This window comes from Zalophus californianus, chromosome 7 (genome assembly GCF_009762305.2).
Source record: "Zalophus californianus isolate mZalCal1 chromosome 7, mZalCal1.pri.v2, whole genome shotgun sequence".
Lineage (NCBI taxonomy): Eukaryota > Metazoa > Chordata > Mammalia > Carnivora > Otariidae > Zalophus > Zalophus californianus.
In genome coordinates, this window is record NC_045601.1 from 117,707,985 (window position 1) to 117,734,614 (window position 26,630).

At 36.1% G+C, this 26,630-nt stretch overlaps 1 protein-coding gene and 1 long non-coding RNA gene across 2 annotated transcripts in view; both read left to right on the top strand.

Moving 5' to 3' along the window:
- The window catches only part of LOC113927649, a 33,564-nt gene extending 21,120 nt beyond the window's left edge, over window positions 1–12,444 (top strand). The window contains exon 3 of the long non-coding RNA XR_003521693.2: window positions 12,424–12,444. This is a non-coding gene — a long non-coding RNA (uncharacterized LOC113927649). The remainder of the gene's footprint in view (window positions 1–12,423) is intronic.
- A 203-nt stretch (window positions 12,445–12,647) lies between these two features.
- On the top strand, window positions 12,648–24,369 carry LOC113927969 (butyrophilin subfamily 1 member A1-like). The gene is made up of 7 exons (XM_027604078.2): window positions 12,648–12,738; window positions 13,181–13,201; window positions 13,287–13,307; window positions 14,683–14,709; window positions 15,308–15,334; window positions 23,151–23,177; window positions 23,401–24,369. The coding sequence occupies exons 1-7, from the start codon at window positions 12,648–12,650 to the stop codon at window positions 23,928–23,930; spliced, it is 744 nt and encodes a 247-aa protein (XP_027459879.1). The 3' UTR covers window positions 23,931–24,369.
- The last annotated feature ends 2,261 nt before the right edge of the window (window positions 24,370–26,630 follow it).

Consider the following 26,630-nt stretch of genomic DNA (forward strand, 5'->3'; position numbering starts at 1 on the left):
GGTGTTCAGAAAATTGGATAGCCACAAGCAGAAGAATGAAACTGGACGATTTCCCTATGCCATACACAAAAACAGACTCAAAATGGATGAAAGACCTGAATGTGAGACAGGAATCCATCAAAATCCTAGAGGAGAACACAGGCAGCAACTTCTTCGACCTCAGCTGCAAGAACTTTTTCCTAGACACATTGCCAAAGACAAGGGAAACAAGGGCAAAAATGAACTGTTGAGACTTCATCAAGATAAAAAGCTTTTGCACAGCAAGGAACAGTTGACAAAACCAGAAGACAACTGACAGAATGGGAAAAGATATTTGCAAATGACATATCAGATAAAGGGCTAGTATTCAAAATCTATAAAGAACTTATCAAATTCAACACCCAAAGAACAAAAATTCAATCAAGAAATGGGCAGAAGACATGAATAGACATTTCTGCAAATAAGACATCCAAATGGCCAACAGACACATGAAAAAGTGTTCAACATCACTTGGTATCAGGGAACTATAAGTCAAAACCACAATGAGCTACCACCTCACACCTGTCAGAATGGATAAAACTAAGAAGTCAGGAAATGACAGATGTTGGTGAGGATGCAGAGAAAGGGGGACCCTCTTACACAGTTGGTGTGAATGTAAGCTGGTGCAGCCACTCTGGAAAACCGTATGGAGGTTCCTCTAAAAGTTGAAAATAGAGCTACCCTATGATCCAGCAGTTGCCCTACTGAGTATTTACCCCAAAGATACAAATGTAGTAATCTGAAGGGGCACTTGCACCTCAATGTTTATAGCAGCAATGTCTACAATAGCCAAATTATGAAAAGAGCCCAGATGTCCATTGACAGATGAATGGATAAAGAAGATGTGGTGTATACACACAGACACACAGACACAGACACAGACACACACACACACACACAATGGAATATTATGCAGCCATCAAAAAATGAAATCTTGCTATTTGCAAATATATGGATAGAACTAGAGGGTATTATGCTAAGCGAAATAAGTCAGAGAAAGAAAATTATCATATGCTCTCACTTTTATGTGGAATTTAAGAAACAAGGCAGAGAATTGTAGAGGAAGAGAGGAAAAAATGAAACAAGATGAAACCAGAGAGGGCCACAAACCATAAAAGACTCTTAATCTCAGGAAACAAACTGAGGGTTGCTGGGGTGGGGGGCGGTGCGAGGTAAAGGGTGCCTGGGTAATGGACATTGGGGAGGGTATGTGTTGTTGTGAGTGCTATATATTTTATAAGACTGATGAATCAGAGAACTGTATCCCTGAAATAAATAATACACTATATGTTAATAATAAAAAAACAAAATTAAATGAATATAATATAGTCAACCCAACAATAATAATGGATATTGGTACAAAACAGAAGCAGAGAGAGGAAAAGATGGCAGAGGAGTAGAGGACCTATTCCATCCGGTCCTGGAATTGAGCTAGATATCTACTAGACCCCTCTGAACACCCATGAAATCAGCCTGAGATGTAAGAAGATAGATCTGGATCTCTACAAACAAAATATCGCAGCAACTTCTTCGACCTCAGCTGCGATACCTCAATTACAAAGCAGGCAGTTGGTTTCGAGGTATGAAACAGGGAGCCATGATTCTGTGGGCAGATATCAGAAGATAAACAGAAGGGGAAAGGAGCTGCCATAGCGCTGGCGCTGGGGAAGTGAAATAACACAGGAGAGCAAACTCCTCTGGCACTGGGGACTGGACACAGACTCACAGACCGCAGATCGGTAGTGATAGGGAAATGATTTTAGGGCAGCCCCCTGGAGTGAAACCTGGAGAAGCTGGGACACGCGTGCGAACTGGAGGGTGGCTGGCAGTTTTAGAAGCACAAAGGACAGAGACATGCCCCGACCTGGAGGTGAAGACTGGGAGTCCTGCTGAGGGATGCACAACCCAGGAAGCTGCAGTTTATAGCAGCACAGACAGAAACGGAGATAGTATGACCTAGAGAGCTTGCTGAAGAACAGACTGCGATCTCTCCGCTCTGAGGCAGAGGGTTAGAAACAATCTCTTCTGCTCTGACTCTTGGAAGAGAGGTGGAAAGCCACCAGGGAAAGCCGCCAGAGAACAAAAGCCCCCCAAAAATGGTTTTCACTGAGCCCATCGCCCACCACAGGGGGCAGGGCAACTCTGCCCAAACAAGACTGCCTGAGTAACAGCACAGCAGCCCCCCCACCCCCCCAGAAAACAGTCTGGGAGAATAAGAGGCCGGCAACCCTAAGGTCTCTATAAAACAAGTGCATCTTACTTGGGTTGTGGTCAACCACACCTCAACAGAATGACTAAGAAGAGAAACCCCCAAAATAGGAAAGACTCAGAGACTGTGACTTCTGCCACAGATTTACAAATGGATACAAATATAACCAAGATGTCGGAAATGGACTTCAGGGTAACATTATGAAGTCGATAGCTAGAATGGAGAAATCGATTAATGGCAACATAGAGTCTCTAAGGGCAGAAATGAGAGCTGATCTGGCCAAACTTAAAAATGCTATCAATGAGATCCAATCTAATCTAGATAATCTAACAGCTAGGGTAAGCAAGGCAGAAGAACAAATGAGTGATTTAGAACACCAATTAAGAAACAAGAAGGAAAAAGAGGAGGCCAGGGAAAAACAAGTCAAAATCCATGAAAATAGAATCAGAGAAACAAGTGACACCATGAAACGTTCCAATGGCAGAATTATTGGGATCCCTGAGGGGGTAGAGAGAGGGAGGACTAGAAGATATATTTGAGCAAATTGTAGCTGAGAACTTCCCTAATCTGGGGAATGAAACAAACATTCGTGTCCTAGAGGCAGAGAGGACCCCTCCCAAGATCAAGGAAAATAGGCCAATGCCCCAGCATGTAATAGTAAAACTCACAAATCTTAGAACCAAGGAAACCATCTTAAGGGCAGTTAGGTGGAAGAGATTCCTTACATGCAGAGGGAGGAACATCAGAATAACGTCAGACCTATCCACCGAGACCTGGCAAGCCAGAAAAGGCTGGCAAGACATATTCAGGGTACTAAATGAGAAGAACATTAAGCCAAGAATACTTTATCCAGCAAGGCTGTCATTTAGAATGGATGGAGAGATGCAGAGCTTCCAAGACCAGCAGAAACTGAAAGAATATGTGACCATTAACCAGGCCCTGCAAGAAATATTAAAGGGGGTTCTATAAAAGGAGAAAGACCCAAAGAGTGATATAGAACAGAAATTTACAGAGACAATCTATAGAAACAAGGTCTTCACAGGCGACATGATGACAATAAATTCATATCTTCCAATAATCACTCTCAAAGTGAATGGCTTAAATACTGTCATAAAACAGCACAGGGTTGCAGATTGGATAAAAAAACAGGACCCATACATATGCCGTCTACAAGAGACTCATTCTGAACCTAAAGATACATCCAGACTGAAAGTGAAGGGATGGAAATCCATCTTCCATGCCAACGGACCTCAATAGAAAGCTGGGGTAGCAATTCTTATATTAGACAAATTAGATTTTAAGCTAATGACTGTAGTTAGAGACACAGAAGGACACTATTTCATTCTTAAAGGGTCTATCCAACAAGAAGATTTAACAATTGTAAATATCTATGCCCCCAACATGGGAGCAGCCATGTACATAAGCCAACTGTTAACCAAAATATAGACACATATTGATAACAATACATTAATTGTAGGAGATCTCAGTACTCGACTCTCAGCAATAAACAGATCATCTAAGCATAAAATCAACAAAGAAACAAGACACACTGGACCAGATGGACCTCATAGATATATACAGAACATTCTACCCTAAACAACAGAATACTCATTCTTCTTGAATGCACATGGAACTTTCTCTAGAATAAACCACATACTGGGTCACAAATCAGGTCTCAACTGATACCAAAAGATTGAGATTATTCCCTGCATATTCTCAGACCATAATACTTTAAAAGTGGAACTCAATCACAAAAAAAATTTGGGAGAAATTCAAACACTTGGATGCTAAAGACCACTCTACTCAAGAATGTTTGGGTCAACCAGGAAATCAAAGAACTTAAACAATTCATGGAAACCAATGAGAATGAAAACACATCAGTCCAAAACCTATGGGATACTGCAAAGGGGGTCCCAAGGGGGAAATACACAGCCATCCAAGCCTCACTCAAAAAAATAGAAAAATCCCAATTCACCAACTAACTTTACACCTTAAAGAACTAGAGAAAAAGCAACAAATGATGCCTAAGCCACATATTAGAAGAAAAATAATTAAGATTAGAGCAGAGATCAATGAATTAGAAACCAGAAACACAGTAGATCAGATCAACAAAACTAGAAGCTGGTTCTTTGAAAGAATTAATAAGATTGGTAAACCACTGGCCAGACTTATCCAAAAGAAAAGAGAAAGGACCCAAATTAATAAAATTATGAATGAAAGGAGAGAGATCACGACTAACACCAAGGAAATAGAAACAATTATTAGAAATTATTATCAACAATTATGCCAACAAATTAATGAACCTGGAAGAAATGGATGTGCTCCTGGAAACCTATAAGCTGCCAAGACTGAAACAGGAAGAAATTGACAACCTGAATAGGCCAATAACCAGTAACGAGATTAAAGCAGTGATCAAAAACATCCCAAAAAACAAGAGTCCAGGGCCTGATGGATTCCCTAGGGAATTCGACCAAACATTCAAAGAAGAAATAATACCTATTCTCCTGAAGCTGTTTCAAAAAATGGAAGCAGAAGGGAAGCTTCCAGACCCATTCTATGAGGCCAACATTACCTTGATCCCCAAACCAGGCAAAGACTGCATCAAAAAGGAGAATTTCAGGCCAATATCTCTGATGAATATAGTTTCCAAAATCCTCAACAAAATCCTAGCTAATAGGATTCCTACAATAGATTAAAAGGATAATCCACCATTACCAAGAGGGATTTATGCCCAGGATGCAAGGGTGGTTCAACATTCGTAAATCAACCAATGTGATAGAACATATTAATAAAAGGAGTGAGAAGAACCATACGGTCCTCTCAATTGATGTAGAAAAAAGCATTTGACAAAATACAACATCTTTTCCTGATTAAAACTCTTCAGAGTATAGGGATAGAGGGAACATTTCTCAATTTCGTAAAATCCATCTATGAAAAACCCACAAGGAATATCATCCTCAATGGGGAAAAGCTGAGAGCATTTCCCTTAAGATCAGGAACATGACAAGGATCCTCACTCTCCCCACTATTGTTCAACATAGTACTAGATGTCCTAGCAACAGCAATCAGACAACAAAAAGAAGTAAAATGTTTTCAAACTGGCAAAGAAGAAGTCAAACTCTCTCTCTTCACAGATGACATGATACTTTATATGGAAAACCCAAAATACTCCACCCCCAAATTACTAGAACTCATACAGCAATTCAGAAATGGGGCAAGATACAAAATTAATGCACAGAAATCAGTTGCTTTCTTATACATTAACAATGCAACTGTAGAAAGAGAAATGAGAGAAACGATTCCATTTATAATAGCACCAAAACCCATAAGATACCTCAGAATAAACCTAGCCAAAGAGGTAACGGATCTATACTCTAGGAACTACAGAACACTCATGAAGGAAATTAAAGAAGACACAAAAAGTTGGAAAAAACATTCTATGCTCATGGATCAGAAGAATGAACATTGTTAAAATGTCTATGCTACCCAGAGCAATCTAAACCTTCAATGCCATCCTGATCAAAATTCCAATGACATTTTTCAAAGTGCTGGAACAAATAATCCTAAAATTTGTATGGAATCAGAAAAGACCCCAAATCACCAAGGAAATGTTGAAAAAGAAAAACAAAGCTGGGCACATCACGTTGCCCGATTTCAAACTATATTACAAAGCAGTGATCACCAAGAGAGCATGGCACTGGCATAAAAACATATAGATCAATGGAACGGGATAGAAAGCCCAGATATGGACCCTCAACTCTATCATCAAATAATCTTCAACAAAGCAGGAAAAAATATGCAATGGAAAAAAGACAGTTACTTCAATAAATGGTGCTGAGAAAATTGGACAGCTATATACAGAAGAATGAAACTCAATCATTCTCTAACACCATACACAAAGATAAACTCAAAATGGATGAAAGATCTCAATGTGAGACAGGAATCCATCAAAATCCTAGAGGAGTACATAGGCAGTAACCACTTTGATATCGGCCACAGCAACTTCTTTCAAGATACATCTCCAAAGGCTAGTGAAACAAAAGCAAAAATGAACTTTTGGGATTTCATCAAGATAAAAAGCCTCTGCACAGCAGAGGAAACAGTCAACAAAACAAGGAGGCAACCCACAGAATGAGAGAAAATATTTGCAAGTGACACTACAGATAAAGGGCTGGTATCCAAGATCTATAAAGAACTTCTCAAACTCAACACCCAAAAAACAAATAATCAAGTCAAAAAAATGGGCAGAAGACATGAACAGATACTTCCCCAAAGAAGACATACAAATGGTTAATAGACACATGAAAAAATGTTCATCATCATTAGCCATCAGGGAAATTCAAATCAAAACCACATTTGAGATACCACCTTACACCAGTTAGAATGGCAAAAATTGACAAGGCAAGAAACAACAAATGTTGGAGAGGTTGTGGAGAAAGGGGAACCTTCTTACACTGTTGGTGGGAATCCAAAGTTGGTACAGCCGCTTTGGAAAACAGTGCGGAGGTTCCTCAAAAAATTAAAAGTAGAGTTACCCTATGACCCAGGAATTGCACTACTGGGTATTTACCCCAAAGACAGAGATGTAGTGAAAAGAAGGGCCATATACACCCCAGTGTTCATAGCAGCAATGTCCACAATAACCAAACTGTGGAAAGAGCCAAGATGCCCTTCAACAGATGAATGGATAAAGAAGATGTGGTCCATATATATAACAGAATATTACTCAGCCATCAGAAAGGATGAATACCCAACTTTTACATCAACATGGATGGGACTGGAGGAGATTATGCTAAGTGAAATAAGTCAAGCAGAGAAAGTCAGTTAACATAGGGTTTCACTTATTTGTGGAACATAAAGAATAGCATGGAGGACATTAGGACAAGGAAGGGAAAAATGAAGGGGGGGAAATCGGAGGGGGAAAGGAACCATGAGAGACTGTAGACTCCAAGAAACAAATTGAGGGTTTTAGAGGGGAGTGGGTGGGGGGATGGGTTAGCCCGGTGATGGGTATTAAGGAGGGCATGTACTGCATGGAACACTGGGTGTTATACGAAAACAATGAATCATGGATCACTACATCAAAAACTAATTATGTCCTGTATGGTGACTAACATAACATAATAAAATTAAATTAAATTAAAAAAAGAAGAAAAATTTGAACAAATATTTTTTAAAGTTCCTAACCATTCATTGAAGCAATATATATACTATTAGAATCTGGTACAAAGTATATAGTCATGCAATTCAATTTAAGAAATTCAGATACAAAAATCTGTGTAAGGAGTAATTGCAAATATTTCACTGGAGACTATTTATAGAACAGGCAACCAGAAAACTGCTGTTCTAATCTTGTAGGTGATAAAAGAGATGGACTGGTTTTTCTTTGTGTGACTCTCACATCTATAAATCATTATAACTCTAATGGGGAATATTCAGACCTACAGAATTGTGAGGGTTCTGCATGGTCAGCCCCAGATGTGACACTCAGCTAGTTATATCCATGTGTTCTTATGTTAGTCCTCACAATGCTACACATGTACTCGATATGGAACCACTAAAATCCTGCAATGACATTATTCATGAAATGGATGTGTGCAGGGCTGGCTTCATAAGTATGCAGTTTATGCATCTGCTCAGGGCCCAGTGCTGAGAACATCCTCTTCTTGGTATAATGCTCTCCTTTCATTATGTTGAATTTTTAGTAAGTTTATCTTTGAATATGTGTTTTACAAGTGAAGTCCAGTGCATGCAAGCAGGTTGTGTTCCAGCCGCAGTCCACACGCAGTGGGCTCAGGCCCCCGGGTCACACTGGCAGTGCACAGACACCGTGATTGGCCCAAAGCATACCCAAATGCCTGTGGCAGGACAGAACACCATGGGGCCAAGGAAGAGACTGGGCTTTGACCTGGGCCCAGATATGTGCCAGTGGCATTGGCAGCAGCAGCAGAAGTGGCATTAGTGGCTATAGCTGTGGGAAAGAGGAGAAGATTTTCATGTGTGGGGGAAGAGGGCCTGCCATGGGAGGCCACTTTGCCCATCTGTCCCCAAAGCCTAATCCTAAGGCATCTACACAGATATTAACTCTCTGTTCTGAGTGTTGGGAGAGAAACTGCTAGAGATTAGTCAGTACCCTTTGTCAGTAAATAATTTCAAAATAAAAGTGTAGAAATGGACATTGCAATGATTCATATGTGAAAGTTAGAATTCTTCAAATGGTCTAGGGTTTGGTTTTTGAAAAACTACTAAACCAATGCACAACAAATTCACAGGCTTGCAAATATTAATTAAAGTTAAAGATCATCACATTCAATTTATAAAACAACACTATGTTTATACAAAGCTTTGGGTGAACCAGTTATTAATGAAGAAGACTATTTTTAAGTTAATTTACCTTGTAATCCAAGATCCAGCATTACAGTACATAAAAAGATATTTTGAGTTATAAACAAATAATGAAGCCACTTTCAGTTTCTTGGACAGCATATGCAAGTTACTGGAAATGTCAGAGAAACATCAAAATACCATTGTACAAATTTACCCTTAAGGGAAAAGCTTCCTGAATGGCAGGGTGAGAATCTCTATGAATACAGTTCTTGAAAAAAGCAATGAAAATACTGACCAGATTGTCAAAATCAGAACTCTGGAAATTAAACAGTGTTGTGCAACAATTCAGGGAATACTTATTCGAGAAGAACTGCTGGACTTCATAAGAACAGTACGAGTTTGTGCGTTGGAAGTTGGCCTGCTCCTGGGGAACCTTCTCTTTCCACAGCAGCCTTGCAACCATGGCAGTTGTGAAACAGAAGCCTTGCAGCAACCAGAGTATTGCCACATTGACCTGTCTCACAGCTCCCTGGAAAAGCACCTTTCACAGGATATTGCCATTATTTGATCTGGTTTAGAACTTCCTTAATGGAAAAAACCCCTATCCTCAGGGAATTTGTCAAAAACAATTAATTGCACGTTTTTACATCTACCTAAAAATATGATACCAGTTAGGCAAATAAGAGTCAGAACAAAACTTTTAAAGGAAGATCTGGGCAATGAGATGTCCAAAGGGGACTTTGAGAGATTCTGACCTGGCAATCTAGAAAACTGCATGCAAGTGCTGGGCTATGTGCATGCTTGGGAGAGCCTGAAAGGGCTCCAATCTCTCCCTTCCGGCTGACTGAAACTAGAAGCAGTAAGTGAAGGCTAAAGCAAAGTTGTAAACTTTCTGAATACACAGGTTTATCCTAACACACACAGAACCCCTTAGCAAAAGGTGGGAAATGTTTTGGCTCAAGGCAGGAACAAAACCTCTGAGCAGTCATTAACGGACCAACAAGCTAAGTAATCAGAGACTACAGTGGCTAAATACTGCAGGGGAGTCAGACTTCACAGAGTTAGGAGAACCAGTAGCCGAATCAAGAGCAGCAACGGCAGTAACATGCCTTGGGGGAGGGAGAGGAATTGGATTTCCAGAGTTGACGCAGTATATTTTCTAAAACGTCTAGTTTTTATCCAAAACTTTGGTGACACACAAATAAACAGGGAAGTATGGCCCATACACAGAAAAAAGGGCAGACACTGTCCCTGGGGGGTTGGGGAGTCAAATGTTGGACTTCTTAGACAAAGATTTTTAAATAAGTTATAAATATGTCAAAGCATGCAAGGAAACCAATTCTTTGAATTAAAGAATTGAAGGCAAATACGATAGTGATGTCCATCAAACAGAAAATAAAGAGATAGGAAAGAGAGATTACTGAAGATAACCTTATAGAAACTTTTTGTTGCAAAGTACAAAAAGAATACTCATTTTTCAAATGCACATGAATATTCTGAAAAATAGACTTTATGCTAGTCCATAAAACAAGTGCTAATACATTTTAAAAGATGAAATCAGGGGCGCCTGGGTGGCTCAGATGGTTAAGCGTCTGCCTTCGGCTCAGGTCATGATCCCAGAGTCCTGGGATCGAGTCCCGCATCAGGATCCCTGCTCTGCGGGGAGCCTGCTTCTCCCTCTCCCTCTGCCTCTGTCTCTCTCTCTCTCTCTGACTCTCATGAATAAATAAATAAAACATTTAAAAAAATAAAAGATGAAATCATATCAAATATGTTCTCTGATCACAGTGAAGCTATTTTACAAATTAGTGACGGAAGGATTTGGGTACATATATTAGGCACATAGGTTTTTAAAATAACCAATGGGTAAAAGAAGACATTATAAGGAAAATAAAACATTTTCATTTGAATAAAAATAAAAAACGTGTCTTCATTCAGTTTCATGACTGAATAATACTCCATCGTATGGGTATACAGTATTTGGTTTATCTATTCCTCTGTTGCTAGATTCTTGGGTTCTTCCTACATCTTTTGCCTACTGTAAACAATGCTGCTATGAATATTTCTGCACAAGTATTTGTTTGAATACCTGTTTTTAATACTTCAGGGGCATATTCAAGGGCATATTATTTCAGTCATATGTGGAATTTAAGAAACAAAATAAATGAACAAGGGAAAAATAAGAGACAACCCAAAAAATGGACTTTAACTATAGAGAACAAATAAAGGGTTACCAGAGAGGAGCTGAGTGGGGGAATAGGTGATGGGGCTTAAAAGCACACTTATCATGATGAGCACTGAGTAGTGTGTAGAACTGTTGAATCACTATATTATACACCTGAAACTAATATAACACTGTGTGTTAACTATATTAGAATTAAAGTAGAAAACTTAATTGAAAAAAGAAAAGTTGAAATATTTTAGTGTGTATAAGTTTTCTGAATAAAGATAATTGGTAATTAAAAACAAGTTTTAGCACATAAATAAAAAGATTCCCAGAAAGAGAGGAGAAAGATCGGAGCATAAAATCTATTTGAAGGGGCGCCTGGGTGGCTCAGTCGTTAAGCGGCTGCCTTCGGCTCACATCATAATCCCAGGATCCTGGGATCAAGTCCCACATCGGGCTCCCTGCTCAGTGGAGAGCTTGCTTCTCCTTCTCCCTCTGCCTGCTACTCTGCTTGCTTGTGCTCTCTATCTCTCTGTCATATAAATAAATAAAATCTAAAAAAAAATTCTATTTGAAGAAGTCAAAATTTTCTCAACCTTGGTAAAAGATTTAAATTTAAGGATACAAAATGCTTTGCAAAGTATAAGCAGAATAAACTCAAAAAATACCTACATGCTTAGAAATATTATGATCATAATTTTTGAAAGCCAAAGATAAAGAAATAACTCTTGAAGGTATCTAAAGTAAAACAACAAAGGAGAAATGATTCAAAAGCAGGTGATTTCACACCAGAAATCATAGAAGCAAGAATACAATAAAGCAAAATCATTAAAATATTGGAAGAAAAGACTGTCAACCCACTAGTCTATATATTCAGTGAAAATAGATTTCAGCAAAAAGACAAAAGAAAAACTTTAATGCATGGAAGAAAGAAAAGTCAGGAAAAGAAAGAAATTAGCTACCAAATTTATCTCATAAGAAATGCTAAAGAAACTTCTGCAGGCATAAGGGAAGTAACAGAAGGAGCAAATGAGAAGGGAAAAACGTGGATAGAAATAAGAGATTATAAATTCTGAAAATCAAAAATTTGTTCTATTTTGTTTTGAAAATGTGAAAAAAAATGTGTTTTCTCTTCATCAAATGACCTAGTAAATTTTACCCTCTTTTAATTCATTTTTATGTTGTATCAATTATTTGAAATAAATTAGTTTAATGAATGTATTCAGAGAAAAGGGAGGAAGTCAAAGAGAAATTTATCTCATCCAAAATCAAAAATATATTATTGAAGGAAACCCTATCCTGGATTATATAAAAGCAATGCTCTTGGTACTTTGGCATTTTGTAAAAATAGGGTTTGCCCCTAAAAGAACTAATATTTGATCCTCTACATCTTCATTTATGAATCACTTCAATTATTTTAATCAATATTTCTTGTTTGATTTGCAGAGAAAATAAAAGATGATGAGTTTCCAAATCTTAAATCACTTAGGAAGGATATCATTGCAGCAAACTCAGTTTCAGACAATAAAAAGATAAGGCATTCAGTATTTTCACATTATACCAAATTAAACTTTCTCCCAATACACCAATCTACTCACAACTCTATTGCTAAACTTAAAATTTGTTTCAACTTAGTATGCAATAAGATTTTCCTGATTGTTTTTTCTAAACTGTCCAAATATTTGTCTCATTTCTTTTTCAGAGAGAAGGAAGGAAGAGCAAGGTAGGCATTTTATCTTCACATAAGTACAAATCACATAATCTAAGCAATGTCAGCTCTTGACTGTATGAGAGCAACACTGGGCATCTTGGCATTGTGTTGAACCAAGGACTTTGGTAGTAAACGAACTGATTTGACCTTCTGTTATTTCATTTGCAGATCACTTCTATTGCTTTAACCTCAGTTTACTCTTTTGCATAAGCATCATGATTTCTGAAGCACTTTTGGTGATCAAATGTGATGCTGCTTGTGAAGCATGTATCACAGAGCTTAGTGCAGAGAAAGCACTTAATGAATGTCAGTGGGGATGCTGGTGATGATGGTGGGGGTGATGAGGATGATTATGACGACAATGATACCATGCTTAAAGAAGACTCTACGAAATTATTTTGGGGGATGTTAAGTTCAGTCACAAGAAATTTAAAATTATTTTTCTGCTTTACCATTTGACATAAAGCAATGTGGAATCCCATAAGTTCTTCAGTAAAACACCTAGAAAATAAATATAATCTTTTTTTCTCTGAAGTGGCTAACCTATTATACACACAATAGGAGAAAAGATTTTTGCAAGATTTTTTGTTTGTTCTGTTTGTTTCATAATGATTTTTATATTACTTTTTTTTAATTTTTCAGATGAACTTCAGAAAGAAAATGGTAAAATTTAATGACTATTTACAAAATATGATATTCCTATTGTCCGTGTCATAGTGATTTTCACATTACTCTGTTTTATTTTCAGGTGAACTTCGGAAAGAAAATGGTAAAATTTAGTGACTATTTACAAAATATGATATTCCTATTGTCCGTGTCATAGTGATTTTCACATTACTCTGTTTTATTTTCAGGTGAACTTCGGAAAGAAAATGGTAAAATTTAATAATTTATTTACAAGATATGATCTTCCCATATGGATTTTTGCTTGCTTTTTCCTTTTCCATTCCTCCTACTTTCTCTACATAATTTACTTTTATGATTTTCATTTGTGTTTATTTTATTACTATTTCCCTTACCTGTTTCTTGCTTTGTTCTTCTCCCATTAGTTAACTCACTTCTGTCATTCATCCCTATCTTAATCTAATGTATTATTTTTCAGCTGTTTCCTTGATGTTAGCAATAACTTCTTCTAGTAGCTCTGAGATAAGTGAAATCTAATCTGACAATGTATTTGAAAGAGCTCTCATGGTTCTTGCTGTGCCAACAATCTGATTCTAAGTAAAACTGAAACTCTTATAAGCAAGGCACTATTTTTTTCAAAAAATGTGCAATAGATTGTTCCTTATAGAGAACAAACACTACTACTCTCTCTACCTTTTAACTGAAGTCTCAGCTGGCTGAACCCAAAGTGAAGGATTATGGCATAGTGAGTGAGTCTTTAATCTGCAGTTTAACATACCTGGGTTTAAGTCATTGATCTGCCCATTTACCAACAGAAACTTCATCATGTTATTGACCCCTTTGATTCTCAGATCTTTATTCTGTAAACAGAGGAGTACTACTTCACCATTATGTTGCTAGCATTCAACTGAGTAATTATATAAAGCCATTAAATAATACCTATCTCAGTGGAAGCATTGAATAAATTGTAGCTATTACTACACAGATGATGGATAGTATGACTACATTACATTCATTAATATCAGCATTTGAAAATAGTTAAAAAACAATATATCACTGGGGATTTTGGCAATTTTCTCTTGAATTTCAACTGTAAAATAATTTATCCATGTAAGCATGTGCTATATTTTTGCTTTGTTTTGTTTTCAATAAGTGTTCTAGAAAAGTGAGGGCTTTTTTAAAATTTTAATAGAGTAACTTATTTCACATGTAATTCTTTTAAGGAACTTTAATTTTTCTTTTCTCTGTGACATTAAAATGGGGTTTTCACTTTTGTATATCAGGAGAATTGCAAAAGGAAATTGGTAATTGTATTCCAATAGTTAAAATATTTGCAAGATATTATATTGTGGAAATCCCATGCTTCACTTTATCCTGTTCCTTTACCTCTTTATTTTGGGTGTCTTTTACATTTTCCTATTGCCTCTTTATATTGCAGTTATCATGCTAAGAATGATTTACCTGCTTATTTTGATTAAGTCCTAAAAATCATGTAAGTCAACTTTATTATATCCATAAGAAATAATTTATAAGGGAGCAATGGCTTGACTAATATGATAGTGATAGAGTATCAAAAAATGCATGTCTTCGATAAAGTCCCAGTCTTCTATGTACATTTCCTTTCAGATCAGAGAAGAACCCAATTTAGGAATGGTAAGTAGCTCAGAAGTTCTTTCATGGCAGTTTTTAAATTCCACAAATAGTAAGACTCCTAACTCTACTCTAAACCCTGTTCCCACGAGTCGGGCATACTATACCATTGCCTGTGTTCACTGTGTAGGAGCATAAATGGAAGAGAATCTGTAAAGTTAGTTAACTCATTTTTCCCTAATTTGGAATATCCTTTTCACTTCGTGTCACTTTCTTAATTCTTTATCTCTTCACTCTGTTCTTCCTAATTCCTTTCTTTTCTTATTTGCTTCCATTTTCCATCCTTCTTTTCTATCTTTATCTCAAACTATCCACCTTTCTATCATCACTCCTTCATTTTCTATCTCCCTTATTTCCTTTCTTCTTTTTATTATTTTTAGTTTGCCTTTTTTTCCTGAGTTTATATTTTTCCACACACATACACAACTCAACCATTTTCTAGTTCAGGTAAGGAATGGTCACATGCTTGTGAGGAAGGAAAGTGACAGAGAGATAAATATGTAACTGAATACTTAGAGAATGCCAGTGATGAGAAGAGAGAAAAAGATATGAGAAGGACCAGGAAAGGGTAATAATATTTCATCATCTTGTTCCCTTGCAGGCTGGCAGAACACATCATTGTACCCTGGTGAGTACATTGCCTTGACCATGATAATCTTCCCTGATTCTAAGATATATAATTAAGCTCCTAAATTCTGCAAGATATCATGCTACTAACTACTACATGACAGAGAAAAATGTATTGTAGATAACTTCTGTTCTATAGAAAACTTACCAAGATATATAAATTACTTTTCTTTCCATCTTTTTCTAACCTGTGTCTCACAGGACATTTACAAGTTAATTAAAGAAGATATTAAGAAATAAAAAGAGTATCTTGTCAGTTTAATAAATTTACTTTTTCCCTTTTCACAATTCCAAGGAGGTTTTATATTTATGTGAATTAATTCTAGCTACTCTTTCAAATAAACATCAAAATGTGAAATAGTTTAGCAAGCTAGATTGTATTTCTAATGTGTATACAAATATTCCTGGTTAAGAAGACCTACTTGGGAGATGTCCTCTAAGCAATGACTTTGATCTGGACTCTTTCATTGTGTAACTTCCCAATATTCTCGATGTCCTTCAATGCCAGTCAAAAAATTTTTTTTAAGATTTTATTTATTTAATTGACAGAGAGAGACACAGTGAGAGAGGGAACACAAGCAGGGGGAGTGGGAGAAGGAGAAGAAGGCTTTCTGCAGAGCAGGGAGCCCGATGCAGGGCTCGATCCCAGGACCGTGGGATCATGACCTGAGCCGAAGCCAGACGCTTAACTCCAGTCAAAATTTTTTGAGAAAAAGAAATGTGAAGATCACCAAAATATATAGTGTTTTGTGGCAGGGGTTGAAAAGGCATTGACCGGACGCCTGGGTGGCTCAGTTGGTTAAGCAACTGCCTTCGGCTCGGGTCATGATCCTGGAGTCCCGGGATGGAGTCCCACATCGGGCTCCCTGCTCGGCGGAGAGTCTGCTTCTTCCTCTGACCCTCTTCCCTCTCGTGCTCTCTATCTCTCATTCTCTCTCTCTCAAATAAATAAATAAAATCTTAAAAAAAAAAAGAAAGAAAAGGCATTGACCACTTATGTCTACATAGGCCAGTCTGTCATGTGGTTTCACCTAGACACAATGGAGCTGGGAAAGGTGGTTTAGCTGTTTTCCCAGAAAAACAGAAAAGCAATGAGTATTGTTAGAGTTTTGCCATCTCTACAACAAGCTGTCTTTCAGGTAACAAGGATCAATTTAATGTTTCTTTTCCTGTATCTATCTAACTTGGTCCTTTTTCAAAAAGAGAAGCCAAGGGTCCATGGAGTCACTGCAACAAACCCTAAGGCCAAGATCTTTAGGAGATGCCCACTCGTCTTCTGTCAGTGGATGTAACTCTTCTGGATTGTGAAATCTGTGTACTCAAAGAAAAGAGTTGTCTGTACCCTCCATTCCATACTTAGACAATGCAATAAAACATGGAATAAAAATTTTTGTTTAGAATAAGGAAGGAGAAAGCACCACAGGCATCATTTACCAACAGCAGTAAGAATTTCCACCAGGCCATGTTGTGAAGGCCCCCTATTCTGAGGGTGGAGGAATTTTCCTGATTATGTAGACCCTTATTTTGCTCTTAACATGTAACTTGCTTCTTGTTTTCCTCAGTAGCCCTTAGCTCTGCCCCACTTCAAACACATAGTGGCATAGCACTCTTCTGGCTTGTGCAAATTTACTATTACAAAATATGCTTTGCAGCTTTCATGCTTACAGAATTTTTTTACTCAGCTCATTTTTTTTTGGAAAAAAGTGTTATTGGATATAATTTACATACCATACATTTAACTAAGTGTTCACACATTTTTTGAAAATCAATTCAATGATTTGTTAATACATTTACACAGTTGGGCAACAACCATCAAATCCAGTTTTTTTGGAGATTTCTATCACCCCAAAAGATCTTTTGTTTCCATTTTCTGCCAGTCCTTTCCCAGGCTCAGGCAATCCCTAGTCTACTTTCTCTTATAGCTTTGCCTTTTGGATATGTATAATTGGAATCATGTAATACATGGCCTTTCTTGTCTGTTTTTTTTTTAATTTAACATGTTTTTGAGACTCTCCTTTTAGCATGTTTTAGTACCTTGTTCCTTTATATTGCCAGATAGTATTCCATTGTAAGGATATGCCACATTATGCTTATTCATTCCCCAGATAATAGGTATTTAGAATACTCCCATTTTTTTATAGTTTTAATTTAAATTCTAGTTAGTTAACATATAGTGTAATATTAGTTTCAGGAATAGAATTTAGTGATTCATCCACATATAACGCCTTGTGCTCACCACAGTACTTGCCCTCCTTAATACCCATCACCCATTTAGCCCATTTGCCAAACCCACCTCCCCTCCAGCAACCCTCAGTTTGTTCTGTATAGTTAAGAGGCTGTTTTATGGTTCTCTCTTTTTTCTCCCCCATTTCTTAAATTCCACGTATGAATGAGATCATATGATATTTCTCTTTCTCTGACTGACTTATTTCACTTAGCATAATACACTCTAGCTCCATCCACATTGTTGCAAAATGGCAAGATTTCATTCTTTCTTATGGCTGAGTAATATTCTACACACACACACACACACAATTTCTTTATCCATTCAACAGTCAATGAACATATGGGCTCTTTCCATAATTTGGCTATTGTAAATAATGCTGCTATAAACATTGGGATGAATGTGCCCCCACGAACCAGTATTTTTGTATCTTTTGGGTAAATATTTAGTAACACAATTGCTGGATCAGAGGGTAGTTCTCTTTTTAACTTTTTGAGGAAACTCCATACTGCTTTCCAGAGTGGCTGCACCAATTTCCACTTTTGAAGCCTTATGAAAAATTCTGCTAGGAACATTCACATACATATCTTTGAATGAAAATGTGTTTTATTTTTTCTTGATTATAGACTTAGGAGTGGGAATTCTAAATCATATGATAAATTTATGTTTAAAATTTAATGAAATTATAAAATTGTTAACCAAGTGTCTGTACCATTTTACATTTTGGGCAGCAGTACATGACAGCATTTGTTATTATCTATAATTCTTATTATGGTCTTCCTAGTGGATGTGAAGTAATCTGTTTGTGGTATTAATTTGAATTTCTCTAATGTAAAATGATGTTGAATATTATTTTATGTAGTTTATAGCCATTTGTATTCCTTCCTTGATGAAATATCTATTTATTATTTTGCCATTTTTAATTTAATTTTTATTTATTTTTAAAAGATTTTATTTATTTATTTGAGAGAGAGAGCAAGAGAGAGAGAAAGAGCATGAGTGGGGGAGGGGAAGAGGAAGTGGGAGGGGGAGAAGCAGATTCCCCACTGAACAGGGATTCCAACATGGGGCTCCATCCCAGGACCCTGGGATCATGACCTGAGCAGATGCTTAAACAACTACGCCACCCAGGCACCCTATTTTGCCATTTTTCCATTGGAATGTTTGTCATCCCATTTTTGACTTTTAAGAAATCTTATATATTTGGATACAAATATCTTATCAGATAAATTGTTTGAACATATTTTCTTCTATATGTGTATTGTCCTTTCATTTTCTTATTCGTATATTTTGAAATGCAGAAGTTTTTATTTTGATGAGGTCCAATTTATCAGTTTGTTTATAACAAGCTTTTGGCTTCATATTTCAGAAGACCTTGCATAATTCAAGGTTTCAAATATTTTTCTCCAATTTTTTCTATTGAAAATCTTATAGTTTTAGTTCTTGCCTTTAGGTCTATGACACATTTGAGTTCATATTTTGTGTGGGGTGAGGGAAAGATCCCAATACATCTTTTTGCATGTCGATATCTGATGTACCAGCACCAACTCTTGAAAAGACTGTATCTTTCCCCATTGAATTGCCTTGGCATCTTTTGAAAATATCAATTGATCATGAGTTGATTTCTGGATTTAAAATTGTGTTCCACTGATTTGTCTGTCTTCATGCCATTCTCTTCATATTCTCTTCATTACTATTGTCTTATAGTATGTTTTAAAATTTGAAAATGTAAGTCTTCTCATTTTGATCTTCTTTAAAAAATTGTTTTGGCTATTCTGGTTCCTTTGCATTTCCATATGAATTCTAAAATCTACTTGAAAATTTCTCAAAAAAACAAAAACAAAAAAAATCTGGAATAATTCTGTTAGGAATTGCGTTGAATCAATAAACCTGGGGTGAATTGCCATTTTAAAGACTTATTTATTTATTTGTCGGAGAGAAAGAGAGCACTCACAAGCAAGGGGAGTGGAAGGCAGAGGGAGAAACAGAGAGTCAGACCCCTCAGAGCAGGGAGCTGGGTGTGGGATTCGATCCCAGGACCCTGGGATGATGTGGGCCGAAGGCAGGCAGACGCTTAACCGTCTAAGCCACCCAGCCCCCCTGAATTGCCATTTTAATATTAGACTTTCTATTCATGAGCATAGACTGTTTCTCTTTTTACTTATATCATCTGTATTGTCTCTGCAATGTTTTGTAGTTTTAGTGTACAAATCTTACACTTTTTCATTAAATTTCTTCCTATTTGACATTTTTTGAAATTGTGAATGGAATAGTTTAATTTCATTTTAGACATGATTAAATTTTGTGTATCAACTTTTTTATCCTGTAACCTTGTTGAATTTATTGATTTAGTTCTAGTAGACTTTAGTGGACATTTGTATGATTTTCTTCAGGAATGATGAGTCAACTGTTAATAAAAGGAGATTTACCTCTTTTTTCAAATCTGAATTCTTTTTTTTTTAACTAACTGCATAGAATCTCCATTACAATGTTGAAAAGAAATAGCAAAAGCAGACATCCTTGCCTTGATCCCTACCATGAAGTGAAAAAAATCATTATTTTATTATTAAGTATTTCATCTGTTGTATATTTTTCATAGATACAGTTTATCAGGTTGAAAACTGCCTTTCTGTTTCAGTTTATTGATTTTTTTTTATCATGGTGGGTATTGGATTTTATCAAATGCCTTTTTCTGTGCCTATTGTGATTATGATTATGTCATTTTATTGATTATTTTATTAGTATGGCTTGTTACATTAATTGATTTTCACACATTAAGGTGATCTTACACTCTGGGCACAAACCCCACTTGATGGTGGTCTATAATCTTTTTTGTATGTGTTATATTCTGTTTGTTAATTTTTATTGAGAGATTTTGCATTTGTATTCATGAAGAATATTTGTGATGTCTTTTCTGGCTTTGGTATCAGTGTGATACTAACCTCCTGGAATTAGTTGAGAAATATCCCTCCCTCCTTTATTTTCTAGAGGATTTTGTTGACTATTGCCATTATTTATTTTTTAAATTTTTGGTAAAGTACACTAGTAAAGCCAACTGGGCCTGGGAATTTCTTTGTAGAAATTTTATAATTAATAATTCTTGTAATTGTATAATTAATAATTAATATCTTACTTGTTAGAGATCTATCTAGATCTTCTATTTCTTGAGTCATTTTCAGTAATTTGTATTTTAAAGAATTTATGCATTTCATCTAAGTCTAATTCAGTGGCATAGGGCTTTTCATAGAATTCCCATTTTAGCCTTCTAATTTCTGAGAGTTTAATACTGATGTCCTGTCTTGCAAAATCCCCTTTTGTGTGTGTGTGTGTTGATTATTGTGGCTTTTAAAAAAATTTTTTTAAGTTTTTATTTAAATTCCAGTTAGTTCACATACAGTGTAATATTAGTTTCAGGTGTACAGTTTAGTGATTCAACACTTCCTTACAACACCTGGTGCTCAACATAACAAAGTGCCTGTGCTTCTTATTATTGAACTTTGCTGACTTTTCTAAGAAGGAACATTTATTTAACTGACTGAGACAGTCAAATATTGAATTTAGGGTTTTCTTCATTGATTTCTTTAATGTTTTTAAAAAGATTTTATTTACTTATTAGAGAGAAAGAGCATGAAGGAGGGGAGGCACAGAGGAGAGGGAGAAGCAGACTTACCACTGAGCAGAAAGTCCACAGCATGGTTCCATCCCAGGACCCTGAGATCTTGACCTGAGCCGAAGGCAGATGCTTAACTAACTTAGCCACCCAGGCGACCCTTCTTCACTGATTTCTAATTTCATTATTTGCTTACTTTTGATTGCTTCAAGCTCAGTTTATTATTCACTTTTTAGTCTCTTTAGGAGAAGCTTAGTTTATTGGTTTAATTAGTAATTGGTTTAATTCTCCTTTTCTATATCAGACATTTAAAACTAAATTTCCCTTTAGGCACTGCTTTTAGCTGCATCCAATAAATTTTGGTATGTAATGTTTTCACTTTCATTCAACTCAAAATATCTTCTAAATTCTCTTTTGATTTCCTTTTTGTTCGACAGATTATTCATAAATATATTGTTTAATACCAAATTTTTCTTTGTTTCTAAAATTTGCTCCTGTTTTTTATTTTCAACTTAATTCCATTTTAATGAGAGAAGATCCTTTTATGGACTTTTTTTATTAATCATTTTAGTTTTTCCTAAGTGTTTCTCAATTTGTGGTGTGCCCTTTGTGAATTTCTAGAATTCAACATTTCCAATTTGAGAACTTTTCTAGTTTTATTGTTGCTTTGGGAGAGAGAATTTACCAAGCCATTCATTCAGCCATTACAGAAGCCCTATGCTTCATTTTATTTTTGACATTTTCCTCTGAATTTTATAGGCTTCTCATATATTTCCTCCCAGTTAGTTTCATGTAGCAAGAACTATATCCAAAGTAACTGTAGACATATTTGCCAATCTGATTTATTTTCTTATACATCTCCTTTTATGGTTGGTTTCTTGAAGCTACCTGAAGCAACTATGAAAAATCCATCATCTTAACTTGTTCTTTTCCTTAAGTCACTTTGTTCAATAAAGAAATTGCCCTATTCCTTTGTGCTAAAAATACACTATTTAACTTCATCTCTTCTCTGGGGTAGTCTAGAAAAGTGATTACCATACTTGTTCTGTAAGGATCCATATTGTAAATAGTTTAGGGTTTGTGGGCTATATGGTCTCTTCACAATTACTCAATGGTGCCTTGTACACTAAGGAGCCATGGGCAATACAAAATGAATTAGTTTGGCTGTCTTCCAACAAAACTGTATTTATAAAAACAGTTGGTGGGCTAATTCTTGATCTAGAAAAGGTCATCTTTTTAAACTCTGATAAGTGCCCATTTTTTTGAGTTTTTCCATTTATTTTGATTTATGTCCTAAAAAAGGTAAATAATTATTTTGAAAATGAATAGTTTTTTTTCAATAGGTTGTTAAAAACAGATTCAATGAATGTTCTCTTTTCAAACACATTCCTTCATATCTGCAGTCTGTTTAGGACACATGATATGCTTTTCAAATGATCATAGGCAACAGTTTTAGCAAATGTTTTCTCTACTTATTATGGATGTCTGTATTTGTAGTCAGTTTTATCTGTTCTGTCATGTCTCCATTTTTAGGGTCTTTGGTCTTAGGCTTGTACCTAGGGGAGGAGTGGGAAAGTGTTATAATGGGAATAAGAATGAAAAAATATCATATGAACTATTTTATTGTCAAAAGTATAAATGTTATGATTCCTGCTGTGCACATTTTATTGACCATAACTCAGTCACATAAACTCACCTAAATGCAATGGGGTGGGGAATGGAGACATGTAATTTCACTGCCTACTTAAAAAGAAGATAACTATCTTGGGAACATCTCTAGTCTATACTGAAGAAAATACAAATTAGAGGAATTAATCTTTATGGGAATATTTAACAAGAAAAGCAGTGAAAACTTTAGGTCAAGCAAACATTACTTAATAAATTTGGGACATTAACAAAAAAAGTATTAGAAGGAAGAAATTACCTCTTGTGCCAATAAATTCAAATATTAGGTCTGATAATGCATATTTATGTTCTTTTCAGACTGGAGGAAAGAATTTTTCCAGGCTGGTGAGTCATTCCTTGATGGTCTAAGAGGGCCTCTACTCCTTATGCTCCAGCTCAGTCTCAGGAGAAGTTGCTGGAGAGCAGATGAAAAACTCCAGTGAGAATATATATCCTCCCACAACCCCGAGATATTTCAGGCTAACACAGCTATCTCTGCTTCCAGGATCACTCTAACCTTTTCAGAGAATATTATTCTGTCTTTCAGAGAATATTATTGTCTTTGCAGCAAATGTTATTCTAGATCCAGCCACAGCCCATCCTGCCCTCATCTTGTCTCAAGGGAACAAATGTGTAACATGTGGAACGAAGTCTCAAGATCTGCCTAAGGACCCAAGGAGATTTAATTTCCTTCCCTGTGTTCTGGGTCACCCAGTCATCACCTCGGGGAGGATTTACTGGGAAGTAGACATCAGAGACAGTGGAGCCTGGGACCTGGGAATATGCAGCGATAATGTAATGAGGCAGGGGAGGATTTGTGTAAAACCTGAGGATGGTTTCTGGGCCATCAGGTTTTATAAAAGTGAGTACTGGGCACTCACCTCTCCAGAAATGCAGCTTACTCTAAAAGAGACCCCTACCAGAGTGTGTATTTTCTTAGAGTATGAGGATGGACGTATCTCATTCTATAATATGACAGATAAATCCCACATTCACACCTTCTTTCAAGGTTCCTTTAATGGGTCTCTAAGGCCTTTTTTCAGGCTTTGGCTCGGTGATTCAAAACATGTGACCATCTGTCCAGTGCCTGAAGCATAACCCTTACTGTGGTCCCTCCCCTGTATTAGGAGCACCTAAGACCTGCAGTGTGGATTGAAGCATGAGGAAATGACATGAATTCTCCTATACCAGAAGCAAATTATTTTTCCTTGTCCTTTTCTTTGGTTCTCCCTAACATTTTATGTCCTTCATAAATGACTCCCCAAAGGCATGGTGAAGTGTGGAAAAGTGTATGTTGCTTATGCTACGTTTAATGAAAATATATATACATATAAAACATACACACTGATATAATAGAATCATTTTATTTCTATAAATGTATACAGGGAACTAGTGTGTGTGATTGTTCATACAATGTTGAAACTTTAATATCTGACAAAGGTAGGAATAAAGAGAATAACATTTTATTTTATACTCTTTTATACCTTTGGGTTTTGTACTATGTTTATAAAGTGATATGCAGAAAAATAAACTTAGTTTCAAATACATGAATAATTGAAGTGTTTTCAGTTGTTTAATCAGTAAGACATTCACAGGAAACCAAATGTTTTCTAATTTATCCCTCAATTTATCCTTTCCTTTGCATGAAATTCATCCTTACACTTTTTACTCTCTTCATTCCCTTATGAGATATTGATTCAACCCTCTCTTTTCCTACCACCATTTATATTTTTAGAGGACATTTTCTTAATTTACATGTAGTAAAATTGACTTTTTATAGTAGAAGCCTATGAGTTTTAACATTTTTATAGACTTACCTGGCCACTGCTGCATTCAAGGTACAAGACAAGGACACAAGTCCCTTTGTCCCCAGAAACACTTTTATGTTGTTCCCTTGTAGTCAAACTTTTCATAAATATCCTACCTGGCAAAAATTAATCAGATTTCTTTCCCTATACTTTTATATTTTTCAGGATGTCACAAAAATAAAATCATATAGTATGTTATCTATTGAAACTGCTTTTCATTCAGAATGGGGCTTTTATATTCATCCATGTTAATGTAGGCATTAGTACTTCATTCCTAATATTTGCTGAGCAGTATCCTTTTGAATGAATATACCACAGTTTGTCTATTCACCCACTGAATACCATTTATGTTGTTTCCAGGTTGGGATTTTTATAAATAAAGCTTCTATAGGCACTCATGTGTACTTTTTGGTGTGAACATTATTTTTCACTTTTTTGTGATAAATATCTAAAAATGGAATTACTGGGTCATCTGGTAAGAGAAGTTTCAACCTTGTAAGAAACTGTGAGACTCTTTCCAGAGCAGCTTTACCATTGTGAAGTCCCACTAGAAATGTTTGAGAGCTCTAGCTGCTTCACATCCTTACCAGCACCTGCTACTGTCAGTTTTCCTTATTGTTTCATTTCTCTTTTATTATTTAATCCTATTTATAATAATTTTGTAGTGGTATTTCACTAAATTTTTGCTTGAATTTGTCTAATGGGCAATGATGTGGAGCATCATTTCCTGTGCTTGTATACCATTTGTGTGCCTTGTGGGTGAAGTGTCTGTTCAAATCTATAGCCTATTTTCTAAACATTTCAATAGACTTTATTTGAAGAGCAGTTTTAGGTTTACCAAAAAATTGTACAGAAAGTACAAAAAATTTATATATATATATATATATCCACTCTTCCCTATACAGTTTCACCTAGTAATGTCTTGAAGTAGTGCTTTTGTTACAATTGATGAGCCAGTTTGATAGATTATTGTTAACTAAATTACATCATGTACATTAGACCCACTCTTTGTTGTACTTTCTATGGGGATTTTGACAAATAAGTAATGTCATGACATTACAGTACCATACAGAATAGTTTTGCACTCCTAAATATATTCTGTGCTCCACCCATTTATTCTTCCTCTCCTCCTTCCAACTTCTGGCAACCCCTGATCTTTTTACCATTCTTACAGTTTCACCTTTTCCTGAACGTCAGATAGTTGAAAACATACAGATCTGTAGCTTTTTTAGAATGGTTTCCTTCACTTAGAAAAATGCATTTAAGGTTTTACCATGTCTTTTTGTGGTCTGATAGCACATTTCTTCTTATTGCTGAATAACATTTCATCATAAGAATATACCAAACTTTGTGTGTGCATCCATCCTCCTGGTGAAGGACATTTTGGGTTCTTCCAGTTTGGAGCAATTATGAATAAAGCTGATATAAATACTCAAATGTAAGTCATTTGTGGACATACATTTTCAACTCATTTGGGTAAATACTTAGGAGCATGATTGCTGGATCCTAGTGTATGATTATCATAAAGAATTAGAGTTCCTATTGTTTCATATCCTTGACAATATTTAGTTTTATTTTATTTTTTTAAGATTTTACTTATTTACTCATAAGAGACAGAGAGAGAGAGAGGCAGAGGGAGAAGCAGGCTTCCCACTGAGCAGGAAGCCCAATGCAGGACTCAATCCCAGGACCCTGAGATCGTGACCTGAACCGAAGGCAGACGCTTAACCATCTGAGACAGTATTTAGTTTTAGATTTTAGCCATTTTAATAGGTGTGTCATGGTATCTCATTGTTGTTTAAATTACAAATTCTGTAATGACATATGATGTAGGAAATCTTTTCATATGCTTATATCCTAATCATTATTTAAGATGTAAGGTCTATGTGTAGATTCATTTTTTTTTGCATGTATATGTCCAGTTGTTCCAGCACCATTTGTTGAAAAGACTCTCCTTTCTTTATTGAATTGCCTTTGAACCTTTGTGAAA